The 27,084-nt window shown below is 40.8% G+C and overlaps 1 protein-coding gene across 13 annotated transcripts in view; it reads left to right on the top strand.

Moving 5' to 3' along the window:
- EBF1 (EBF transcription factor 1) overlaps window positions 1–27,084 on the top strand; it is a 391,270-nt gene that overhangs the window by 243,027 nt on the left and 121,159 nt on the right. For 8 of the 13 annotated variants that reach the window (XM_036103652.2, XM_078066802.1, XM_036103651.2 and 5 more), the window contains exons 7-8: window positions 7,449–7,530; window positions 23,798–23,939. In XM_036103652.2, the coding sequence (XP_035959545.1) occupies window positions 7,449–7,530; window positions 23,798–23,939 (224 nt within the window). The remainder of the gene's footprint in view (window positions 1–7,448; window positions 7,531–23,797; window positions 23,940–27,084) is intronic. The other 5 variants (XM_036103654.2, XM_078066804.1, XM_036103653.2 and 2 more) reach the window with 1 other exon arrangement.

The raw sequence follows: 27,084 nt of genomic DNA, 5'->3' as shown, positions 1-27,084 counted from the left end.
TTGACTTCTAGCATGAGGAGACCCATTTGCAGTGAATCCTTTTTCTTAAAGCTATTTTTAAATTCTTTGGTCTGCTGCTATTCTATCCCAACACCTTTCTTTTTTTTTTTTTTGTAAAATCTTGCCCCTAATTATGTCCTTCCATCAAGGCCAAACTCTGAGGTAACAAATACTTTACAAGTTGATCATGTTCATCCTTTCAGACTGAGAACACTTTCCAGAAATGCCCAAGATCTGAGGGATCTTGGCCAGGGGAAAAAGTAAACTCCTTGAAGTCAGTGGCCAGTAATACGGGCAGCCACATGCTCTCCCCCTGGGATCCCCAAGATAGTGCCACAACTTGGTACCATTCCACCTTCCACTGTGGGGAGAGAGAAGAGAATTTGCTTCGTCTGCAAAGAATCCCCTCCGTCATCTTATTTCTCTCTTTCTTTCTTCCTTGCCTCAGAACTGCAGGGGTTTAAGTCAAGGCAGATCCTCTCCTAATAGTGCATTTTAATATCAGAAAAGGAAAGGAGGTCAGCCCGGTGGTGAGCAACCTTTGTCCTTATACAGGTTTGGCCTCCTCAGCCCGCCCTTGTGGCATCCTTGGGATTTTGGCAGACTTATGGGTATCATATTTTCACATGGATGAACTGTACTCTACAACTTCTTCTGTGTACCAGGAACCCAAAAGTGTTGACATTGAAAATAGAGTTTTTTCTTTCTAGCTGTTTTGGCTCCCTGTTTTCAAGAGAGATCTATTTTTCATGGCTGTGGCCATGGGGCTCTTGTTTACCTCTCCACGGAGGATGACCATGGGGTAGTGATGGTGTTTCTGAAACAGCCCCTGGCAGCATGAGAGGTCTGGGTAGCAATAGCTGCTTTCTGGTTAAATATTTTCAATTTGGGAGAATACATGTACTCCTGGAAAGTCTTCCTTGGTTATATCTGGGCGGTAGGTTTGGTCATGAAGGCAGGCAGTTCTATGCTGTGTTGTCAAAGCAAAGATGATGGGGCAGTCTATGGAAAGGACTTCTCCAAAGAGGCCCTTTGATTTGCGAGGCATTTCCCTCTCTACCCTCCAGTTAGTGTGTGTGGGAGCAGCTTGAACTTCACACAGAAAGGACCCCACAGTTGTTTCCACACAGCTGTTTCCTGTGTTGGGGCAGAGTGAACCTCCGTGTCCTGAATGTCTTTGGGAAAGATCATCTGCCACGTAACCATCTGTGGACATAAGTCAGAAAAACTTTTGGGGAGCCTTAAGACTGCAAATGGGGGTTTTATGTCTTGGTTTAGGTGTGCCTTGATGCTTTTCTTTTCCAGCCTAGACATTATGACAGCAGCTGAAAACATCCAAACGTGATTTTTTCAGAATTTGGGTGGGGGAGGTAAAAACTCAACCTGCTCGCCCTAGATCTATATTGCAGTGCTTTGCATAATATTTAATGATGTACAAGCTGTTGCCTAATGGTTGGTTTTACTGTGTGCACCCTTCAGTTCTGACTAGCTGGAGTCCTCCATGATTTAAGCTGCTACCTCTCTCCTTTATGTGTCTTGGCCTTTGGGTAAAGCTGCTCTAGTCATTATTGTCTCTCCTTGGTTTCTTCTTTTTTCTTTTTGTAGGTCATTCAATGAAACCTATAGTTCTTGTCAGTTACATAGGTCTTTGCTTCTTTTCTTAACCTTCACATTCCAAGAGAAAATAATCCTTTTTGTATCTGAAAATCTGAACATTCTTAGTGCTAGGTAGTGAGCAGTTGCCAAAAATAAATAATGATGAAAATAATGATCTCTTTTTCTATGCTGGGTACTATTTAAACATTTCACATCTGTTATTTAATTCTCAATGACCCTCTAAAGTAGATTCTGTTATTTTCCCCATTTTACAGATGAGAAATTTGAGGCACAGAGAAGTTAAGTAATTTGTCTAAAGTCACAAAATTAAACAGCAAAGTTAGGATTATGACACAGTGGTGCTGGAGAGAAGTATTGTTATTCCCATGTTTTAATAAGGCCACCGAGGTTCAGGGAACTGCAGAAATTTACCCAGGCTTATCTTATCTCCAACCTAAGCTCTTGCCCAGCATTCTCTATTGCCATCTTTATTGTAGAATGTTCTCATTTCTACTGCTTGGAGGTCCTGGATTCTGTTTAGTTGAACAGATTTACTGAAAACCAGCTGGGTTCTGCATCCTGTGTCATGTGCTGGGTATACAGAGATGATTTTTATTTGTTGTTACTTTACATCCTCATATAGATGGGTCAGGTTCTGTTGGCTAAATCAATGATTTTTCTTTTTGGGGGAGCCTAGACATATCTTTGGTATCCAGTATTGTGCTAGTTAAATGGAAGGATACTCAATATACTGACTATCTCTTGGTTGGTAAAATGTGATACAAGTAAACCATTGAATAAACAGTTTTGTTCTACAAATGTGTGTGTTCGGTTCAGTTAATGTTCAATGATGGGCTAATGTCCTACGTTAGCCTGATTGATGAACCTAGACACAACTTTTAACGGGATGTCACTTTTAGTTTTATGACTGTCTCTTTCCTAATTGAGGTAGGAGACTAAAAGTTTCAATAGCTCACGTGTTGAGCCCTTATTGGGTTGACTTTTGGAAACCTAACATTTTCTTGAAAAAAAAAATCATACAACTAGAAGTCAGGGCATGTGGATTGTAGTTCTGGCTATCATAACTGTTATAACTGTGTGGCTATTATCATGTCTCCTGATCTCTCAATTTTCTCATATGCATGGTGAAAAAGTTATACTAAGTGATGGTTCAGATCACTTATAAAGTCCTGTAATTCATGGAAAAAAACTTATACCATAAGGACTCTTTTGACCAATATAGGGTATGAGTTTAGTTTTGACTGTAGATAAATATCTTAATTTCGTTGAGTCTTAGTTTTCTTGCCTTTTAAATAGGTTGATAATTCCTGGCATGCCTAATTTATAGGACTTCCATGAACGTTTAGTGAGATACTGGAGATAGAAGTGCTTTGATTCATGTAACACACTGTATGAACAGAAGATGATATTATTCATATTGAGAGTTAACAGAAAGGTGTTGGGTTTCTTGCCCTGCGCCTTCCACCCCCCAAAAAGACTGGAGTTTGGTTCTGGTTGGGCTGTTTCCTGGAGTTTCTGGAACTCCTTGGAACTTTATAGGGTCAATAGGGGCTTTGTCCTGCCTCCAGTCCGTTTCCCACGGTTGGGAGAAGGCTGCCACACTCTTTCTCCTGACAACACTTTATCAAACACACCCGCCACACAAAATGTGGTAATTCATGAGACAAAAGTGAGGTTTTGAGTTACAATAACCTCCGCTTTGTTAAAACCCCCCTCGGAATCTGAGATCCTCTGCATAGGCCAGCAGGCATGCATGCGTCCCCCGTTTACAAATGCCTAAAAAACAGCCCGATAAATCATCCCCAAAATGTGTGTGCCACGTCTAACTCTGTCTCTCAGTGGGGATATTTTTAACTCCTACTTCTAACTCCTCTCAGTTCCTTTAAGGAAGTGTGATCTGAAAGGGTCAGGCATTTGGCATCTACTGAGGGGAAACTTTGAAAGAATTCCTGAGGCTCCCCCTGGGGTAAGGCTGGCTATCCCCAAAAGAACGGGTCCTTCAGAGAGTCTTTGCCACATAAGGGCTTGTGTGAGGCCCCAGGCACCCGTGGATGCCGTCTCTTCCCGGCGACAGATGGTCAAGCCTTCAATTTCAGCAAGCAATCCACTGTCGAGAGGGCGGGCAGGAGATTCTGCCAGCATGCCAAGTGACAGGGCAGCTTAGGGTAACAGGGATCTGGTGTGTGCCCAGCATAGCTTTTGTGCTAACGATGGGCTGGTGACAGGCACCTCGCCCCTGCTCATCGTTAAGGCAGAAGATCCCCTAGTCCCTTGATTCTGTTTCTCTCTGGCAGAGCTAGCGTCCTGTTTGCTTGTCTTTCAAAATCCATTTTGGCACCAGATGGCTCCCCTCATGGTGGCCAGCAGTTGTCTGACCTGAAGATGCCAGAGGCTGTGCTGACAGCTCCTTCTAACACAACCTGAATCTGGCTGTCGGGTCGGGGCTCGAATGTCTTAAACACACACCTGCGGCAATATTATCAACCCTGGGGAACCGGGGGTGGGGGCCACTGGGGGAGAATGGCCATGACGTCTCCCTCCATGATATTTATGCTACTGGTATGGAAATCATAATGTCAATAATTATTCTTATTTGTACGGTTACTCGTATTTACACTCTTTAGTATAAATGCCATTGTGGTACAATGACCACCAATGGTATAGTTAGTACTAACATCAGTACTGCACTACTTCTATTATTACTAAAACTGTAGCATAATGGTTAGGAGCACAGGCTCTGGCCAAATTTGAGTTCTAGACTCAGAGTTACTAACCTTTGGGCAAGTTTTTTAAGTTCTCTGAACCTCAGTTTCTTCATCCATAACATGGGCTTACTACCAGAGGTTACTTAGGGGGGTTAAATGGGGAAAATGTATTTGAAGTTCTTAGCACTGTGCTGAGCACTGGTTAAGCACGTAATACCATGGGAGCCATTATTACTCCTGCCACCATCGCCATGCTTACCAGGTACCAGGCATTCTCGCAGCTCGTGTTTGCGATTGACCTACAAGGTAGGGACTGTCACTAGAAGTTTATAGAGAAGTGGTGCTGAGAAGTTCAGCTACTTATCCAAAATCACACAAGCAGTACCTGCCCAAGTTGGGATATGAACCCCATTCTGGGTATTTCTAAAGGCTGTATTTCTAAAGGCTTTTCCTTCATACCACACTGATTCTTACTGTCACTTTAGTGGCAATAAGTCCTCTCCTGGGGCTTGGCGTGGCTTTTAAAAATGTCCTTCCAACTAGCTGTGCTTGAAAGAAGCAGCCAGTTTTCACATTTTAGGTGTCTTTGGCTTGAACCCCAGTAAGATGACAGACTCACTACCCTTGAGTTTCACCACCTTAACTTCTGAAAGTCATGTGTGATCACAGGGCCACCCAGCACTAGCCTTCTGAGAGCTCAGAGGAAAGGACCCCTCCCTCAACCTCTTTCCCTTCCCAAGTCTGCCTTATTGAAAGGGGACATGAGTCAGGACCAGCTGATGGCCCCAGGGAAGGGCAGTGCTGTTCTTCCTACTGGGGAAGGGGTGCCAGACCAGATTCCATTTTACAAATTTGGGCTTCAGCGGTGTTCCATGAGTCATTTATCTTGTACGAAAGGTTGATAAACTTTGGCCTCTGTGGAGAGAACCTGGAAGTAAGGGCAAATGATTTTTCAGAGGCCTGCTTTTATTGATGAGCGGTTGAATGGTGCATGATGTTGAAAGAGTCATTTTAGGAAAATGTTTACATCTTATTTTTTTAAGGATTTTATTTGAGAGAGAGAGAGAGGGTGAGAGAGAGCATGAGCAGGGGCAGAGAGAGAGAGTGAGAGAGAGCATGAGCAGGGGCAGAGAGAGAGTGAGAGAAAGCATGAGCAGGGGAATACAGAGAGGGACAAGTAGACTTCCCACTGAGCAGGGAGTCTGACGCGGGGCTCGATCCCAGGACCCCGAGATCATGACCTGGGCCGAAGGCAGACGCTTAACGACTGAGCCACCCAGGTGCCCCAAGATGTTTACATTTTAAAATGTTCTTTTGGTTGACAAAGTTACTGTCTCTCTTCAGAATTACTCCCATACTACATTCTCCTCTTTACAGGGACCAGGGAGGAGAGAGATTCTTCTGGGATCTCTCTCAGTTCAGTATTCAGAAACCGGTTAAACTCAGTGCAACTTTGTACTGTGTTCTCATTTCTGAAGACCCCTGTATTATTTGCTCAATAGACTTTGTGCTCAGAGCTAAATTCAGACTGAGGCATCACGGCGTGATAGTTCTTCACAGGTTATAAGTATCGACGTGGGAATTTTATACTCCAGTGCAGGCTTGAATGGGAGAAAGGTGAAGAAAAGAAAATCCCTACAAGAATTTAACTGCCCAGCATTTTAATACATTCTGATATTTTTGGAAAATATGCGGGCCTGATAGCCATAGGCCTACAAGTAAAAGGGAATGGAGAACTCAGGGTGGTTTTTATTCATTTATTTTTAAATTTTATTTATTTATTTGAGAGTGAGAGAGAGAGAAAGCAAGAGAGAGCATGAATAGGGGGAGAGGCAGATGGAGAGGGAGAGGCAGAATTCCCCGCTGAGCAGGGAGCCCGATGTGGGGCTTGATCCCAGGACCCTGGGACCATGACCTGAGCGGAAGGCAGATGCTTAACCGACTGAGCCATTCAGGCGTCCCTCAGGGTGGTTTTTAAAATGCTTCTTTCCCCAAACATGGGCCAGTGGAGAACAAGCAGATTGCCAATATGAATGTCCTAATAGCACATCTTTGATACCTGCTGTTTTCCTGTGATGGACTTTAACAACTACAACATAAGAAATAATTCAGGGGGCGCCTGGGTGGCTCAGTTGGTTAAGAGTGCGTCTTTTGGTTTCAGCTCAGGTCATGATCTCAGGGTCCTGAGATTGAGCCCTGTGTGTGATTCCATGCTCAGCGGGGAGTCTGCTTGAGATTCTCTCTCCCTTTGCCCCTCCCCCCAACCTGTGAGCTCGCGTGCGAGCTCTCTCTCTCACTCAAAATAAACAAATAAATCTTAAAAAAAGAAATAACTCAGAAAGTTATAAGGTGGCCATCTAATTTATCATCCATGATGGGATACTTTTGAGAATTAAAGTGGGTATTCTTAATACTTCCACTAATACAGCCAGTGTAAACTGGGATTGTTCCTGGCAAATTGGGACTTTTGGTCACCCTAGCAAGTAAAACCCATGGATCTCACTCTAGAACCAATTCAGGGACCAAGGTGGCAGTGAGGTTCTTATTCAATCACAAATAGCTTTTGTCTACAGTAGGCAGCGTAAGAAAAACATACAGGAAATATTTGAGAAGTCAAAGGACTTCAGTCAGTATGTGAATCTTATCTACTTCTTGTGGGTACTACTAATTAAGGTATTTTATTTGGAGATACTAAAATAAAAAAGTGTTTACCATCTCCTTATATTCATCCAGCATGCATTTTGCTGGTTCATCATCTGTGAATTTATGGGACTTAAATTACATGTTGTTGGGAACCATGAGTAATTCTCAGGCAATTATACCCAATTGGAGCCTACCTTAAATTATGGTGAAGACCTTCCCTCTGAGTAAAAATACTTCCTTGGGGGCTTAATTCTTTTGTGAGATCTGTTGGCAGCACTGAGAGTGTTTCCTTCATAGAGAAAGTCCAGCTCAAATGCAAAACAAAGGCTAAAGCTTTAAATAACATACTGGCTCTAACACCTTCCTAGGTATTTCAGAAAATACGTGGAGAATAGAATGCACAACCCAGACACGACTTACTACTTTTTTTTCCTTTCTGTGTCAGGACTGAAATGCTAACTGTGATAATTTGTTTCTTTGCAGGTTCTTCTTGAAATTTTTCCTCAAATGTAACCAAAATTGCCTAAAGAATGCAGGAAACCCACGTGACATGCGGAGATTCCAGGTGGGTTTGTCTTGTCTTTCTTAAATCTCAATAATGACATGAATATCAAGAGAGGGTAAAAAAGTCTTAGGCAGAAGAAGATACAGAGTCTAGTTATTTCCCCAGAGGTGAGGAGCAGGTGAGGATCCCGGTCCCCCAGGTCTCTGCACTCTAGGAGTTGTTTTTATTAGGGAAGAGCCAGGACTGAACCACCTGTCATCACTGGTTGAGGCAGTGATGTCCTTTGAGCCAAGTTTGGTTTCCTGAATAGACTCACAGGCTTAAACCACTGTAGGTTAAGTAAAGTACATAGAAATGATGGATCCTTCCTAAAGTTTTACAAGTAGAAAACTGTCAAGAGCTTTGTTCTGTTTTAGAATTATGTCCTCTTCTTCCTTCCTTTCTCTCTGTTCTCCTCTTCCAATTTTGGAAATTGTCAGTAATAATTGTCTATTAAAAATGGACCCCTGATGCAGCAGGACACATCTAGAGAGTGATGTGGGTGACACTCAGTTCTGTGTCAGCAATATCCTTGTACAGCATGTGTGAAGGTCCTCAAGCAGTCACATCGGCCACCATTCAAAGCATGAGGGGTGTGTTTACCTCGTATAATTACACATTTACTGGCGGAAGAAGATATGAAAGCGAAGAGTTAATTTCGAAGACAAAATGGTAGTCAGGTTGTAGGAAAGGTCAGTAAGTTCTAGATACTGGTGCTTCTCAAACTCGAAAGTGTCAAGAACTCCCTGGGGATCTTGTTAAACTGCTAATTGAGGTCTCGGGTGGGCCTGAAACTCTACATTTTTAACAAGCTCCCAAATGATACCAATGCCACAGACCACACTTTGAAGAGCAAAGTTTTAGACTTGTGTTGCCTTCCATTTCATTTTATGGCTAACTCATTTGCATGGTCAACATTAGTTTTCCTATCAGAGTAATGACACATATATTTGCCCATACGGTCTTTCAGTGAAAACAGCATGGTGTTTAAAGTATACTCTTAGGTATAGTTAGTCAGCTTTAAGTATAGATTGAAATGTATGATCTCTGAGGGGATCTTGAAAAATTTTAGCTGCGTATTCTCTGATAAGGGAAAGGGATGGGATGATTCTGAACACTGATTTTTAGATGTCAAGATCTCTTTGTCTCCAAGATGATATTTTTTTGAGAGGTGAGACTTATTGGTCTCACGGAAGAACAAATTCAGTAGAAAGAAGACATTCTCTCCCAAGATCCTGAAGTATTTTTGTAAGATCATTTTGGCCTTGCCACCTTTTGTTCTGACAGAGATGAGTAATGAGAATCCCTGGATTCCTAGTTTCCTGGAAAATGTTTCTCCTGGCTAGCTGCTGACCCCAAGTTGGAAGACTTGGGTACTCTCCTTCCCACACAGGATTTTTTTGTGTGTTGAGATGGAGTTGGCTTTGCTGGTAAACAACACATGTGATGCCACTAAGTTGCTCAGTGTCCTGCAACATGAGGTTGGGTTTCATTATAAACTGTTTTGTACTTGCTTTGGCCTTAAGATGAGCCGTATATCTCCCTTAACCAAGCTTGGGTTAGGAATAAGGCATATCCAGGCACGAACCAATTCATGTGTAATAAACATGTCTAATAGGCATTGTCATGCCTTATGAATATCAGGATCAGCTTTGCTCTGCTTCTCAGGGCAGCAGAGTTAGAGGTGGACTTTGGTGACATTGGGAACCTAAGAGAGTATTTGTATAAGACTTCTGGGGCCTTGTTTTCCCCTCAAAGGACCTGCTAATGAAATGACTGAAAGCCTTAAATTATAGAAATGTAGCTCTTATAGGAGATGAAAAACCAACTCATTCTGTTATGTTTGATAGTATCTAGAAAGCTTTATTTTTGCAGATAAAATAGTTATTCTTCATTTAGTAGAAGGGCTACTGAGACGAGGGGGCATGAATTGAATTTCTGGAAAGCCTCAGTTTCCTCAGCTCTAAAATTGAGTAAACATTATGATTCTGCTTATTTTCCAACATACAAATGACACATTTTGTATGCGTAACTAATTTGCTTTTGGAGAAAGTACTTGTGATACACTGAAACTGGGTCATTATTTCAATACAGGGTTTCTCATCCTAGGCACAAGTGACATTTTAGACTAGATAATCCTTTGTTGTGTATGGGAGAGTGGATTTGTCCTACACACTGTAGGACGTTTAACAGTTCATCACTGGCCTGTACCCATAGAGGCCAGGAGAGAAACTCCCCCAGGCCCTAGCCTAGTCATCACAACCCAAAATGTCTCCAGACATATGTAATGTTCCCTGGTTGGGGTGGGGATGCAAAATTGCCCCTATTTGAGAGGCATTGGTCCAGTCTTATACCCAATGACTTCTGACAGCCTCTTCCTGGTGACAGTGGCATGAGAACGTAGGCATGTCATTTCTATTAGGCATGAGAACTGCCTAACCCAAGGTCCATACTGTCCTTCAAATACATGTGCTCTTCCCTGTGAGTCTCCACCCATCCTAAAGTAAGTAGACTTCTCTAAATAGGGGCAGCAACTTTTGCCACTACAGAGTTAATTTTTGAGTTGAAGAAGAGCTCTTTCCATAAGCAAGGACAAATTCCTTATTGGATCTCAGATTTAACCTGCTTTTTTCCCCATCATGCCCTCATCACTTCCTGGGAGAGGATAGAGGGAAGCTATGGCAGAATGAACATTGACTCATTTTGTTTTGTATCTAAGTATGTTTACACATTTAATTAATTATCATTTTCCCACAATTAGCACATGGTCTTATGCATGTAGGCATGTGGATGTTTATGCAATTGGAGAATGGATGAATTGCCTCAATAGAGTTAAAGTAACACCTCACATATCCCTACCAAACTCTGTTTTCCCCAGTCTTGTTTCTTTCATGACTATTATGTCCTCCTATATTTCTGTGCATCATTTCATGCTGGTAGCCATCCCATCCTTCTTGAACTCATCTTTTTCTTGGATTCCACAACAACATTCACTTCAGCCTTCTTGAAGGGATGCTACTTGTTTGCTCTCCTGTATATATTGCCATTCCTTAAGTTTTCTTTTGAGATCCAGATCTTTTCTCACTTTGTAGGGCTCTCTTGAGTATCTTTTCCATTCTCATCATCTTAACCACTGTTTGGGCACTCAGAACTCTTGTGTCAGGTTCCCTGAGACCTGACATCCAGATCCAGACCTAGCTGTCCAGCTGCCTATTGGAAACTTCCAGGAACTTCAACTCAGTGAACTCCAACGTCCATTGTCACCATCTTTCTTTTCTTTTCTTTTTTTGTGCTTCCACCACAAGCTGGCTTTTCTTCCTGCGTTCCCTATCTTGGTTTATTTCTAATTACATTAAGTGCTGGGGAGATGACTGTTTGTATCTGTGTCTACATTCAGTGTGTTCTATATATGTGTGTATAAATATATGTGCCCATATGTGTACCTTGACATACATCTATGGACATTGGCCATGATGATGATAATGATAAAGCTAACATTTACTAGGTACTTATTATGTGAGAAGTATCATGCTAAGTATTTTACATGAGCTATCATTTCATCTTCACAATGTCTCTGTTAAGAAGGTACAAATATTATATTTGTAAAATATAATTTTACACCTGAGGAACTGAGGCTTAGAGGAGTTAAACAATTTGCTCAAAGTCACACATCTACTAGGTAGTGAAGAGACAGTGATTCAACCCAACCATCTGACTCAGATGTTATCTAATGTGGAACAGTAAAGAAGCTGTCCAGAATCTGTAGGGAGACACTTTTGCAGAGAAAATAAGGAGGTCTCTCAACATCTGAGAGCCAGAGTGGCTACCCATGAACCCCAGGAGAGCCAAGGAGTGGTGTTTGCCCTATAACAAGCCTAAAGCTACTGTCTGCATAAAGAATATTGGAATGCACCAAAGTTCATCAGGCAGAGAGTGGAGTTGTGTGGAAGAAGAAGAACATAAGCATTGTTTCTGAACATAGCTGAAGTGTTGGTCAGTTTGTACTTGTATGAACCTTGGAAAAAGAAGCTATTACTCAGAAGGGGGCTTTAGTTTTCCTTAACATATGGAGGTTCGGGCCACTTCTCCAGAGCAAGAAAGACCCATCACCTAGATGGAGCATGAGTAAAGTGGCCCCTGACATCTCAGAGAACTCTGTAAAGAAACCATACTGAAGTTCCCAAATCTTAGGACTCGCCCAAGAGGGGGAAGATTAGTCTTCCCTGAGCTACCCTGTTTGACAGCGATGTGTCATAGAGACATTGGTTGAAGGTTGCCTGTGAAGAAGACATATAATTTCCATCATTTCTCTCATAGTACACCATTAGGAAGTAGGTTTCATGTTGCTGTTGCCTTTAACGAGGAATGAGAAAGTGTCTTTTTGGCATGAGTAAACTCTGGTCTACCCTTAACATCTCAATGTGGCTTTTCTCAGTTATATTGAAAACCTAAGACCTAGAGACATCTGATTGAAAACGTGCTCCCCTGACTATTAAGTGGGCTCTCTCCAACAATCGTGGCTGCTACCTTTCTCTCATCTCATTTTGTATGCTCACCAGGCCAGCCTGATCTTCATACAGCCACGCCAGAGCGTGTCTCCTCTGAACAGCAATCAGGGGCCTGTGTAGGTGACTGAGGAGGACATAAGAAGGGTTGTTGATCTCTTGACATGTAAAGACATTCTGTCAAGCAAACTCAGCCTCACAGCGGCTGAGCTTCTGGTGTGTAAACAGAGACTACTTAATTACACAGGTCATGTCAATTAGTGTGACCTTAGCGTTTTCAAGAAATTAATCACTTTCCGCAGAGCTCGGCTGTGTTCATACTTTAAGGCATTATGGAATAAACCTTGTAGAAAATCTGGTACAATCTTTTTTTTCCTCCTCCTTCTTAATTTACAATGGATGCTTTCTTTTGGAATCCCCAGGCTGTGGCTAGGGTAACAAACTTGCTCAAATACAACAGTGGATACAGGCTTCATTCAGTTCTGGTGGGTTTGAGGAAGTGGGGAGGAAAAGAGAAGGTGGGGGTAAGCTAGGATGGAAACAGCTCATGACAGGGAGAAATTCACTGTGACTAAATGAGCCTGTTTCTTCATCTTGACACTAAAAAGATGCTAATGTCAAAGGACTGTGTTAAAACCATGTCTTGGGTCTGGTTTTTAACTGACAGGAGCTAGACAATTCCAGGTTAAGATTTAAATCCTTATCAATAGCTTTCCTTGTTGAGGCTGGCTGAATGAGGATGGTGAGGGAAGGAACAAGAATTGGGTACAAGCTGTCATCAAAGTAGATGCCATAGTACCTAGAGACTGTGAGATAACGTATAAATTTCCAAATTCATTTTATCTCTTCAACAAAATTTTTCCATAGACTACAAATTTATATTCATGTATAAATGTTGGGTGCATGACTATAGATGAATATAAATTTAAGATCTATTCCTTCATTCATGCATGCATGCACTCAGTAGTATTTATTGATCTGGCAAGTGGTGAATATATTGTTATGAACAAGAAAGACAGGGTGTTTGTCCTAATGAAGCTCATATTCTAGTTGGGGGTCTATTTGTTAGGATAATACTAGCTGCTGTAATAAATAGAACAAAGAATATAATGGCTCACATACAACAGGTCATTTCTTGTTCACATAATGGTACAATGCAGGTGTTCTTGGTAGATGAACAGGTCTTGTACATAAAGTGATTTGGGGACCAGGGCTCCTTTCGTTTTGTGTCTCTACTAGCCCCTAGAACCTTGTTGTCTCTGTCCATCCAACTGAAGGGTAAAGAGTACATGGAGGGGGCTCATGGACTTCTTAAAAACCTGGTTTTAGAAATGACCCCTGTCAAATCTGCCCATATTCTAGAATGAGCCAGAAGTCTGTCACATGGCCATATATAACCACAGAGCGACCTGCAAATGTCTACTTGTACAGCCCGAGGAGAGAAAATGGATGTGTGGGTAATAGGTACCATCAGCTGCTACAATGTGTACAAATTAGTAATTACAAATCATCAAAATTTTTCATTATTGCTATAAAGAATATTAATAATATGAGAGAGAATACATGTGGGATGGGGGAATAGGAACCTGATTTAAAGTGGGTAACCAGGAAAAACTTCTGAGGAGGTGATATTTAAGCTCAGAGCTAAAGGATAACAATGAACCATCCCGAGAAGAGCCAGAAGAATTTTCTGAGTGGAGAGAACAGCAGGCTCCGAATTCATGCTTATCTCATGTTTATTGGAGGAGACAAACAATCCACTTTCACTTATTAGTCATTTGGAGTGGGGGATAGGAAATATGAGGAGAAACCACCAGGTTATCATCCCAATTTCCCACCAACAGTGTGTTCTTTTAAAAATGATGGCATAGGAAATGACAGTCAAAGGCAACTCTCTGCTCTTATTTTTGGTGACTTCTATAAATTTTGGAGAATCCTTGTTATTTATTCAAAAGCCTACAGAAGCTCTGAATCAATATATTATAGGGTATAGTTAGAGAATTCTTAAAATACATGTCCTACCTCTGCAGTTTCAGTCTGCTTTTAAAAGCACTTAAATAAAGAAAGAAATATTTGTATCCTTTTTATTTCTTTCCCACTGCCCCCACTCCCTGTTTTATATTGTTTTGACAAACAGCACATCTTGCAATTAAATTCTTTACCAATAGAATGCTAGGGGCCCGAGCTGCAATCACTCTCTTCATACAGAATGATTTCAAGGTGCACCACGCTGATTAATTATCCTGAAAGCAGCTCTAATGATAGTTTCAGAATACAGGATTAATTCACATAACATAGTAAATACAAATGGTGGATTTTCAACCTGATATATTAAACCATTACGGCTTATTGGGCAAATATGTATCTTGGCATGAGCCTTATGCTGGGCCTTGGCAGAAAATATGCACCACTGAGAAGGAATCCTTATGAACGCAATTTGATGAGTGGTGGCTCTGCACTTAGAGGAAATAAATTTCTACATTAAGTACAGTTGTTATTGAAGAAATGTAAAATACATGAAAGGATAGATGTTTAAAAGTGTTTGGTTTAGATCAGTGTTGCCAATGGATATTGCTTCTGAGGATGCCTATACTTAGTGAGACTTACCAACAAAAGATATTCTTACATTCTATCACTTTTTAAGTTGTAACTTCCAGAGCTTTTATTATGTGTGAGACACCACACAAAGTGTTTTGCATGGATAATCTTATTTTTCCACTGCTCTTTCTCTTGTTTACTTTGCTCCAAACAAGCACATTGGCCCCCCTTATTTTCTTTCATTTCTCTTCCTTGGATACACCCAACTCATGTCTGCCTCGGGATCTTTGCACTTGCTATTCTATCCTCCTAGGAAATTCTTCTGCCACTTCGTTGAATAGCTGGCTATTTCTTCTACTTAGATTTCAGCTGAAAACATCACCTCCTCAGAGATGCCTTCCTTAATCACCCAATCAAAAATAGGTCCCACCTAGGTATTGCTCCATCCCCATTTTATTTTCTTCTTGGAACTTTTCACATTCAGAAATTTGCTTTTATTGCTTGCTTACTGTCTGAAAACCCCTTTCTGCCTCTGATAAGCACTCAGTTCTTGGTGGACAAACAATTTATCTGTCTTGTTCATTGCTGCTTCTCCATAGAATAATGCCTGGAAGATAGTAGGCTCACAACTTTTTCCTATGATTTAGTGACTTATCTAAGGTTACAAACTGGTAAGTGATGGAGTTGGAGTTCAAACTCAGGACTCTCTGACCCTAGAATCTGAGCTGCTGACTAATAGGCTGTTTTCTTGCTCCCAATTGTCACATCTGTGTCTCATGGTCTCATTGGTAGAGAGCAGACATGGCTATTCTGTATGTTTTGGCTCACTGCTACTTAAAATAGCCAGTGGGAACACATAAATGGAGAACACCTGTTAAATGCCGATGACACCATCAAGAGTCATCAAAGGTATCCTGATCCACAGAGGGAGGACCAAGGTTCAGGTCACGGATGAGCTTTTATGTTGAGCGTGTGTCACCGTTCAGGAGACAGAAGCTGAGTTTAGTTTCCAAAGGTCCAAATTAGTTCAGCATACGTATCTGAGGATTTAGAAGTGTCTGCTTTTGTCTTACTGTTAAGCGAAGAGATATTTTTGCTTTGAGCCTTAAAGAGTAGATTTAATTCAGTTACTCACTCCCTTTTTCCCGCAGTTCCGCTCTGTTACATCCTGTAGGTTCATGCGTCCTCCATAATTTTTAATGAGTTATTTGGGATCTTTCAACCAGATAGAAACTAGCAATCAGGCAGGTTTCAGAGACTATCTCATTCCATATCAGTCAAGGATATTTTAAAGGACAAAGTTAATGAAGACTTAACTCCTAACTGCTGCAGACAATTTTTATGTGTTATAATACTTAAAGTGTAGTCAGTCACATAGACCCCAGATATGTGTTCTGGAAGATACCAGCCGAGTCAGGAGAGAATGGAGAGGCCAGAGGCCACTGTGGGTGAGAACTGGATCTGGAGTCTGAAAGTTTCCCTTCAGGCTTACCTCTGCTCTTAATTTGTCCTATGACCTTGAGGATGCCTTTAAACCTCTTGGGCCTCATTTTTCCAAGCCTCAAAAAGAGGTGTTGGACAAATTTGCAGTGTAATAACCACTGAGGACTTCTTTTGTCATTTTCTCTTATGAATCCCATCCATGTGATGACTTATTTTTTGATCCTGATGGCATTTATTAAGAATCACGATCCATTTTAAAATTATTTGAAGTCATGTGAATCCATTACTTCAGAGTTTCTCACATGCATGAGATAGCCAGTGTTTCCATGCAGATGATCCGATCCTATCTCGACAAAGGAAAATTACTGTTTTAGTATGCGGTCTTCCTATGGGTGAATTTAGGGTTCCCTCTCTGCTGTGTAGTTCCTATTACTACATTTGAAAACTCTTAGTTGGAAGCTACTAGATTGGCTGATTTCTTGGGTCTTTTGACTGTAATATTCAAAGAGTCTGTAAAGAATGGCTCAGCAGGCAGGGTAGAGAATGTGGGCTGTGTAGGGTTGAGGGTAAAATTTGATGACATAAAGACTTTATTTTGTAGAGCAGTTTTAGGTTTACAGAAAAATGAGGGGAAAGTATAGCAAGTTCCCATAGACTCCCTCAATCCCCTCCCCCATTTTCCCTATTATTAATATTTTGCATTAGTCTGACACATTTATTAGAATTGATGTGCTTTTTTTTTTTTTTAAGATTTTATTTATTTATTTGACAGAGAGAGACACAGTGAGAGAGGGAACACAAGCAGGGGTAGTGGGAGAGGGAGAAGCAGGCTTCCCACCGAGCAGGGAGCCCGATGCAGGGCTCGATCCCAGGACCCTGGGGTCATGATCTGAGCTGAAGGCAAATGCTTAAAGACTGAGCCACCCAGGCACCCCTGATGTGCCATATTGATACATTATTGATAACATAGTATAAAGTTGATAGTTTATATTAGGATTCATTTGTATGTTTTGTATCCTATGGGTTTGGACAGATGCATGGTGTTATGTATCTACCACTACAGCATCAGATAGAATGGTTTCACTGCCCCTGTGCTCCACCTAGTCGTCCCTCCCTTCCCTGGGCAAACTCCTGGCAACCACTAATCTTTTTACTCTCTCCAAAGTTTTACCTTTTCCAGAATGTCATACAGTTGGAATCATACAATTAGCACTATATATTTAAAATTCCATGTCTTTTCATGACTTGATAGCTCATTTCTTTTTATTGCTGTATAATATTCCTTTCCTTGGATTACCAGTTTGTATATCTATTTACCTATTGAAGGGCATCTTGATTGATGATGCCTTTTATGTAATTGAATTTTTTATTGCTACAATTGTAGATTCACAGGTGGTTGTATGAAATAATACAGAGTGATCTTGTGCACCCCTAACCCAGTACCCCAGTAGTAATGTATTGCAAAACTGTAGTACAATATTACGTAGTACTATGCAATAATCATACAGGATTTGAACATTGATAAATCCACCACCTTATTCAGATTCCTCTAGTTTTACTTGTAGTCATTTACATATGGGTGTGTTCTTAGTTCTGTAAAATTGTATCATGTGTAGGTCTGTGTATCTATCACCACAGTGAAGCTATTGGGCATTGCCATCACCACAAGGACCCTTCCTATCATTTTTTGTAATAGCCACATCCACCTTCCTTCTGTCCCTAACCCTTGGCAAGTGCTAATCCATTGTCCATTTCTAAAATTTTTAAATTTCAGGAATGTTAAGTAAATGGAATTATGCACTGTATTACTTTTCTATGACTTTCATAACAAAATATCACAGACTAAATGGCTTAAAAATGACAATTTATTTTCTCACAGTTTTGGAGGCTGGAAGTCCAAGATCAAGGTGTCCATGGGGTTGGTTTCCTCTGAGACCTCTCTGCTTGGCTTATAGATAGCCACCTTCTTACTGTGTCCGCACATGGTCTTTCCTCTTTGTCCATACACCCTGGTGTCTCTGTGTGTGACCAAATTTCCTCTTCTTAGGACACCAGTCAGATTGGATGAAGGCGCACTCTAAGAGCCTTATTTTAACTTAATCACATCTTTAAAGGCCCTGTCTCCAAATACAGCCCTATTCTGAGGTACTGGGGATTAGGTATTCAACATGTAAGTTTGGTGGGGAGTGTGGGGGGAGTGGGGTGGAATGGGGGTGGAAGCCCATACCATGCAATATGTAATCTTTTGGTATTGGCTTTTTTCACTCAGCATAATTCTCTTGAAATTCATCCAGGTGTATCATAGTTTGTTTCTTTTTATTGCTGAATATTATTCCATGGAATGCTGCTCACTGCCTTTCTATTTCATGTACTTCAAACCAGTGCATTTAATGCCTTATATTAGGGGTCCTGAATTACTGCAGACATAGAATAAGTTAAACCCAGAGGTGAGAAAGTCATGTAACGACCAACTTCAGCACCAGTTTCCTTACACTGAGTTACCATATATTAGGTTTTAAAACCAAATTTATAATTTTATATTCATTCAAAATTAATTTTTTAAAGTAGTTATTTTTTGGAGGGAGGTACTTACTACTAAAATATTCTAAACTTAAACGTTGAAAATATTTTTATGGTCTAATCTTCCTCTTGATTCCATATTTGTTGTAGAAATGTTTAAAAATACAGATTTCAACTCTTGGTCGCTTTTGTCATAACCCCTTCTTCTATATGAGCTGCTACTTTTGTTAATGTGATCTTCCACCCACGACTGAATTTAGCGGCTTTTGTCTTTTTGAAAATCTGCTCATGAGACAGAGATTGTGGGTCATGAATCTTAGATAATTTAGTATAGTCGGGACATACAAGGTCTCCTGCCTGATATAAAGAAAAGAGGGACAGCCTGAAGAATGATAGCAGGAAATAGTAACAAATAAGAAAACTCCCAGAGAATCCTTCATTCATATGAAATACTGGGAAAACTAGACTGAATTGATAAGATGTCTAATTTATAGATTTTTTTCAAAGCAGTAAGATTTTGTTTAGTTTCAAGCCTAGAATATAACAGGCTAAGATACCAATGGGTTCTAGAAAGTAAAATTATAGGGGCGCCTGGGTGGCTCAGTCGTTGGACGTCTGCCTTTGGCTCAAGTCATGATCCCAGGGTCCCGGGATCGAGCCCCGCATCAGGCTCCGCGCTTGGCGGGAAGCCTGCTTCTCCCTCTCACACTCCCTCTGCTTGTGTTCCCTCTCTCGCTGTGTCTCTCTCTCTGTCAAATAAATAAATAAAATTTAAAAAAATTAAAAAAATAAATTATAGAAAGTAAAATTATAAAAACCAGTGAAATTTGCAATTTACATGAGGCCTAAATTACATAATTACATACGGTGAGCACAAAGGTCTTTAAAATTGTACGATTTAATTGTTAAGACTGATAAAACAGTGAACATATTAGAGGTAATTTCTGTACCCTTTTATTTAAAATAACAGTTTATGTGGGGTCCTCTTTATGGCTTCAGATGATCAGCCCAGTACATTAACTTGAACTTTTTGGTGAGTCTCATCAACAAAGCAACAGCTACAGTCCTACTGCTACTAACATTTGTTGAGTACTCAGTATGAGCCAGGAACCATGCTGGCCACTTTAAATATTGTAAGACTCACAGAACCAGGTACTTTTATTAGTATCTCCACTTGACAGGCGGGAGCACAGTGGCTGAGGTTTAAGTTAACCTGGCCAAAGTCACATCAACTAGGAAAGCTTGGGAGTCAAGAATTATCAACTTTGTGTTGAATTATTTCTAATTCTAAATAGAGGGGGTGAAATTGTAAAAATAACAACCTTTAGGGATAGCTAGGTCCAGGATAAAACAGAGGACATTTTGAACCACTGAAATGAGGCCAGAAACTAAAAACGTTAGTGTAAAATCTCCAAAGTCCATGGGTACCTGCAGATTTCTCTTCTGTTTTTTTTTTTTTTTTTTTTAAATCCACTCATGCTGAATGCCCTTACCTGGAGGGCTGGACCCAGATAGAAGGTACCACGGAACATACTGCGTGTTCATCAGCACATCTATGGATTGCTATGTTAGAAAGCTATGCCCTAAATAGAAAATTGATTCTAGAAAATATAGTGATAAAAAAATACTTGTATATAATCTTAAATATGTCCACTTAGACTAATACCTGTTTCAGGAGATATAGCTTGGACATCCTCATGAATAACTTGGAGCAATTTATTTCAAAACCATTCTACAGCAGCACTGTCCAGTAAGACACTCTACAATGAGGAGAATGTTCTGTGCTGCCCTGTCCAATATAGCATCTCTAGCCACATGTGGCTACTAACCACTCGAAATATGGCCATGGAGACTCAGGAACGAGAATTTAAAATTTTACTTAATTAGTTTAAATTTAAATAGCTACATGTGTGCTTACTGTCTTGGAAAGTACGATTCTAAAGAGTAAAGATATAGTTTAACAGATATCGTAAAATTCTAAGTATACCTGTTCCTCATATTCCCTTCATCTCTTTCCTTGGGCAGGAGAGTGAGGAAGGGGATAGAGAGGGAAGTGTTGAGTCCAAATGTAAAATCATTTTCCGTGTTTACCTGTCCCAAATTCAAGCTGTGTTTTGTTGACAAAATTTGGGAAGGTTGTAGATTTGGCAGGCCTGTCTGTCCCCTTGCCTGCATGAATGTGTCAGCACCTCATTAATCTTGTGTTAAACTGTAAAGGCCCTTTTCCCTCCCACTATGGGCCTATTTTTTAAAGGACACTTCAGTGCCCCCTTTGCATCTCACAGATTTTTAAAAATTTACAAGTTGCTTTGTGGATTAGTTTCAGCATATGTTTTATTTAAATATATCTTGATCATTTCCAAATTGGAATGAGAGAAATTATTTTGGGGAGAGGCAAGTTAAAATGTTTAGTCATGAGTTTCTGTGAGGAACACTAGGTGTTTATTTTCTAGAAATTAAAGGCATGAGGATTCTGTTTTATCTCTCTCCAATTTTAGTGGAACTTTCAAATGAAATGATTCTGTCACACATGTGGTCTTGGTGATCCTTCTATTGTCAAGAAAAAAACACATAGGATGTAGTTTTGTTTTTTTTAACTTAACCGTTTTTGTCATTTCTGTTCAATGTAGGAATTAGACGACAATATCTTTAAACAATACTGAATATTTTAAGCCTAAGCCTGTAGCATTTTGTCTTACAGGTGCATGGTGAATTGTCATTGCTTTTTTTTCCTCTTAAGACAGACATCTAGAATAACAACTTTCTGTATTTCCTGACACTGGAAACAGATACCGTTTGGGATTCCTTTTATAGTTTCTTCAGCTAACGACTCCAGTGACCACTCAATTGTGGTCTCGTAGTAAATCAAAAATTCTTTGAAAGACCCAGCTCTGTTACATAATTGTATATGTCCCACCTCCCTAACTAAAAAGAAAAGGGAGTTTCTGTTGCCTTAAATAATATGGACTCTGCATTGGCACCTAATACTTTTTGAAAATAAAAGAATAGACCATTTTCTTCTCTTCCTCCTCCTCCTTTTAAATTAACCTACAATTGATGAGGCATACACATAACTTTCCGGCTGTGTCAGATCTGGTTGGTCAATCATGAAGAAAGAGAAAAACCACTTTGCAAACTGCTACTTCAAATGTACTGAGTGCTCCCATGAATGACTTGCCCTAGTTGGAATTTTGGTTTTCACAATGATTGAGGCAAATACCCCGACTCCCAGAATGGACTCTCAGTTGTTTACTTTGTATTTTAATAAAATAGAATTAAAAAAATAAAATCAGGGGAGGATCCAGGCCTGGCTGGGAGTCAAGGAGAAGACCCTGAAAGAGGGCCCTGAGGGAGGACCCCACAGAAGACCTGCCCTGCAGTCATCCCTGGGAGGCCCCAGGGTGGGATGACCAAGTGCGTAGTTTCCTGAGTTTTCTGACTTATGCATCCAGGTCTGAAAGCCTGTAGGGGCTCCATTTAAAGAGCAGGGCCTTGGGTGTGCAGAAGGCAGGGCTTGGAAGAGAGCAAACAAACAGAAACTAATAACTAGATCAAGTCAAATCGGATCAGATCAAATGAAATCAACCCCACGATTGTATTGGGAACAGTGCTTCACAGCCTAGAGTTCGTTGCCATCTTTGAGGCCTCAAGAAAGGCATCTGCTGTGTTTTGTCCTGATGCGTTTAGGTCAAAGACGCTGACGGTGGAACTTTTCAGTATGGCTGACGTTGGTTGGGGTGGGAGGCTACTGAGGAAGGCACTTCGCCAGGCAATTCGCAGGCATAGGCCAAGGCCCAGCGTCTTGCCCTCTGCCCAACTCAGGGGATGAAACTGCGGCATTGCACAAGACCCTAGAAGTCGGAGAAAAGACTTCCTCAGAAACTGGGGCCTCAGTATGTGCCAATCCTTGTAAAACGTTTCACCTCTTCAGAGGCTAATGCCTCTCAAAACCAAGAACAATTAAAGCGAGAGTCTTTTCCAAGCAACTGGGGAATTGAGCAAAATAAATCAGAAATCCTCAGCTTTGGCTCTGGAGGTTCGCCTCATTATGAGAGCAGATCTATTAGCCCTCTTGCCTTTGTCTTTCATTTCTCAAGTGAGGTGATTCTAATTAAATTAATCTGCATGTCAATCTATCGGTGATCAATCAAAGAGCCTGAGGTCTCCCCTCTGCTGCGGGGTGCTTGAGGCTGACAGGGGCTGATAGTGGAGGAAGAAATAAACTGTCGAGGAAAGTTAATTAGTCAACATAATAGGTGGATTAAACCGGAGCTGGCTGATTGCTGTTTCCCATGTCAAAGCATGAGGTGGGAGCTGAAGCTGCAATTACAGACAATTATTATATTTGGTTGTAAGAGGTCGCATGAATAAACATATCTCTGTGGGTTTCAGTTTTAATCCTCTTCCCCATTTAATATAAGGAGAAGTGTAGGTCATTTCTTCTCATTGTTTTAGTCAAAGTTCTCTAAGAAAACACCTTTGCCCGTGTCCCTTCTGGCAAACTAGATTCAGAGTCAGTTTATGAGATGGCCAGGGTATCTGAATTATACCTGGGCCATTGCATTTCTTCTTTTTTTGTTTTTGTTTTTCTGGTTGTTGTTTTTTGTTTTGTTTTTTTGGCTTTGAAACACAGATCTAAGACCCTTAATTAGCAGGGATCTTTTGAGGAGGGATGCTGGTGGTGGTAATGGTGATGGTGGTGGGGGCGGGGGGAGGGGAGGGAGGGGAAGGGAGGTTGGTCTGATTAATCGAAGTAATGTGGGAAGAGAAAAGTACAAGAAACACCAGAAAGACATGCGGGAGAGAAAGCTGCATCCCAGCTCTCACTGAAACCTCTCTTTTTCATTTCTCTATCCTCTTAACCCTGACGCAGTGGGGGGGAAATATTTTAAAGATTCAAAAGATTTTTATTTGCATGATCAACTGTGATATCTGCTTCAGTGTCTAAACTGAAGGGTAATTTAGGTGAAACACAACCACCGTTGTGTAAAAAAATATGCTAATAAAGATCCTCTTGTTAAAATTATGGTTAACAGTGTACCTTCTGCTATATAACTATAAACTGTGCAATTTTACTTAAAACTGCATCAAAAGCGTTCCATGCCAAAGACCCACTCATCAATAGCTCCTCTTGTTAGACTTGTACAGCATAAGCACCAGTTATTATGTGAAATAGCTATGCAATTTTCTTCAGCTCCCAGCTGTTATTTATTTAACTTGAGTTTATTACCTTCCATGCTTTTATATTAAAATGTTCATTCATTTCTCTCTTCTGTCTCCAGGTCGTGGTGTCTACGACAGTCAATGTGGATGGCCATGTCCTGGCAGTCTCTGATAATATGTTTGTCCATAATAACTCTAAGCATGGGCGGAGGGCTCGGAGGCTTGACCCCTCGGAAGGTACGCCCTCTTATCTGGAACATGGTAGGCAAATCATTTTCATTGGTTGGCATTGCTACTTTAACTGTGAATCTGTTTGGTTTCTTTCTTCCAACTCCACCACATTTTCTACTCTGTTTCCAATTTCAAATTTGAATGATACTGATAGCAAATATTTAGAGACAGGAAAATATCTCTGAGGCCCAGCCTTTCTTATTACACAGCTCTCTATCCTGGAAATGGCTGATGCATCTTTCCTTCAGGTTGAGAGAGAGAGAGGGAGACCTGGACCACTGCTTTATTTTAAGCTCCCACTTGACTGAAAAATAAAGGAGGGCCAAAGCAGGGTAACAAATATTGGGGTACGTTTTGAGTTTACAACTGACTTGGTTGTATAATGAACTCCATCCTCTTTACAGTCCTGCTGGTGTATCTCTATAACTTCATATTAAACTTCATTTGGAGATAAAGTCCAAAGTCTAGGTCAGAGGCATTTTCTGAAGCTGAAGCTCAAACTAAATGTCCCTCCTGTGCCTTGTGCATAATCCTCCCTTCATCACCACATGATAGAGCCTGCTTTCTGTAGGTGGATTTTGTTGGGGAGATTTCACATTTGTCTTGAATTTATGGCTAATCAGTGGTACCTTTGAGAGGACTGGAGGACACCAGATAAAAATTTGAATCAAGGAAAGTGAATGCCACTTAAAGGAATCAAGGGCTAGATTGAATATACATCTGAATGTTTCTGTACTACATGTATATATAATGTATACATCCTTCCATCTCTCCATCCATCCATCGATCCATCCATCTACCCATCCATCTATTTATCCATCTATCCATCATCCATCCATCCATTCATCCATCCATTCACTTTTCATCCATCTGTCCATCCATCTGTCCGTCCAGCCATCTCTCCATCCTCAATGCACCCATCCGTCTATTCATCTCTCGTCAATCCATCCTTCCAACCATCCATCCCAGAAACAATGATGGAGACTATACTGGATACCAATCACCATGCTAGATTTTCTCTTATCTCCTTCAGATTAAACTCTAAACCCATTTCCCCACTTCACTTTCCAGTTTGCTAGGTCAGCAGGATTCTTTTAAAAACACTACTGCACAAATTACCACCTGATTGCCTGATTTTTCCAAGGGCCATGAGCTGTCCATGATATAATTCATAAGGTAGAAAACTCCCTTCCCTGCCAGCATTCTAATTTAATAAACACACCACTATCATTATTTTTGCCTGATTTTTTTCCTGCACTTAAGAAATACACAAACTCTACTTTTTATTAATTAGCCAGATGTAACACTCTTAGAAAGGATTCTTCACCACATCCAGTTTTACAGTCTTTTTAAAGTAAACCATCATCTTTCAAAAGCTGCTTCTTTATGGTTTCATTAGTGCTGAGATGGATGGATATTACTTTTTTGCAGGAGGCCATTTGAAACACCTGCTCATGATTACATTCCTAGTTCCATTCCTGTACTTAAAATTATTCTGATCCTCACTTTACGGTAATGTTGCCTTTTTAATACCCTTGAAGTCACTTAAGGCATTGTATTACTAGAAGTATTTAGGGGAGAGGAAGGGGAAAAACTAGGTAAATACTCAGTGAGCACAATTTGGAAAGCTGTGGTTTAAAAACTGAAGTCTTGTTTTCCACTGTGGCTGGTTAGTTACAATGGTTACTGTCCTGTCCAAGGACAGACTTGACTGTCAGTTTGAAATCTACCAGTCATGGGTTCACAGTTTCAAAATGGGCTCCAAGGGCAGACACAGCCAGCTCCCATTCCTGCCTTTGGGAAGGCAGTGACAGACCACGTGACGTCATGCAAATCATACCTCCACCAAAAAAACCAAAAAAAAAAAAAACCCAACACAAACCAACAGAAACAACCTGCCAGAAACATCTAGAGTCTGGAGGTCAGGAACATATTATTTTGCATTATAATGTGGAGGAAAGAATCATGAAGTAGGAGCCAGGAAACCTAAATTCAATTTTTAGTTTCACCTCTGGCCTTTATGTGACCTTGGACAAGTCACCTTACCTTTTGGGATCCTTAGTCTTCTTCTTGGTAAAATGAAGGTGATGATCTGTAGGGGGGATAAAAAAAAATGTGTGCCTTGAGTGGGGGCAGGCCAAGTACACAGGGGAAGTGGGCTGGGTGGAGACTGCAGAAGAAGGGCAAGTACATGTTCTGCTGTCCAGCAGCCCAGACAGTTGTGGCCCAGGGGACTGAGAGCCCAGTGGGGACAGAACAGATGTTCTAGTGTGGCAAGAATTAAAACTCCTAATTTTTAATTGTTGGTAACTAATTATAAAACTTTTAAACCCTCTGAAGTGAGGAAGGGGAAATGTCACTTAGGAAGAATACAGCCATAGGCTAACAGTTTGAGATCTCTAGACCAAAACACCTCTAGGCTTCCTCCCAACTCAAATATTCTTGCTTCTGTGTGTACATATTAATATTTCAATTGGGATATCATATTATTCTAAGTTTTAGAGACAATATTTTATTCCTCTTCTCCAGTTTACCAGTCCACAAGTGGCCATGCGATTATTAACATATTGTTCAAGAAAATGAAGACATTTCACTGTTCAGAAATGGTTAAGCATCTTTGGGGGTCTGGGTATGTCCTATCTTCTTCAGCTAGGGGACCTCGCTGTCACCAATGCCTTACTTTATTTCTCTTCAGAAGAATAAGAGGGTAGATACCGTGAGGTTCCTTGTAACGACAATACATGGAAATCTGCTTCTCTGCAGAATGAATCAACCAACCGCACAAAACCACCCACTCATTTAGACACTTCAAGCTGATACATAAATATCTACTCAGCAAAGGGTGACTATTGGGCTCTTTCATTGGGGATGTGTGGGAGTGGACTTAGATGCCAATACATGTTGATTTGAGGGTATGGTAATACTTTATCTTGCCACTGAAAAATCTTGTTTGAAAATGCCCTGTTTAAGACTTCCAGAACCAAGCCCCTACGCCTCAGCAGCTCCCTTCCTTCACCCCCACCTCAGACAGCTACTACACAGTGAAACTGCTAGGTATTTTCACCTCGGAGGTGACCTGTAGGAGCATTCGTTTTTCCTCATTCTGGGCTTTTTACCATCTCATTTACAGGTAGCAGGAATTATTTAGAGCAACTCTGCACATCTCTATTTATAT

Source organism: Halichoerus grypus, chromosome 2 (genome assembly GCF_964656455.1).
Source record: "Halichoerus grypus chromosome 2, mHalGry1.hap1.1, whole genome shotgun sequence".
Classification (NCBI taxonomy): domain Eukaryota; kingdom Metazoa; phylum Chordata; class Mammalia; order Carnivora; family Phocidae; genus Halichoerus; species Halichoerus grypus.
The sequence above is the reverse complement of the archived record's forward strand: the minus strand, read 5'-3'. Positions and strand labels throughout refer to the sequence as shown.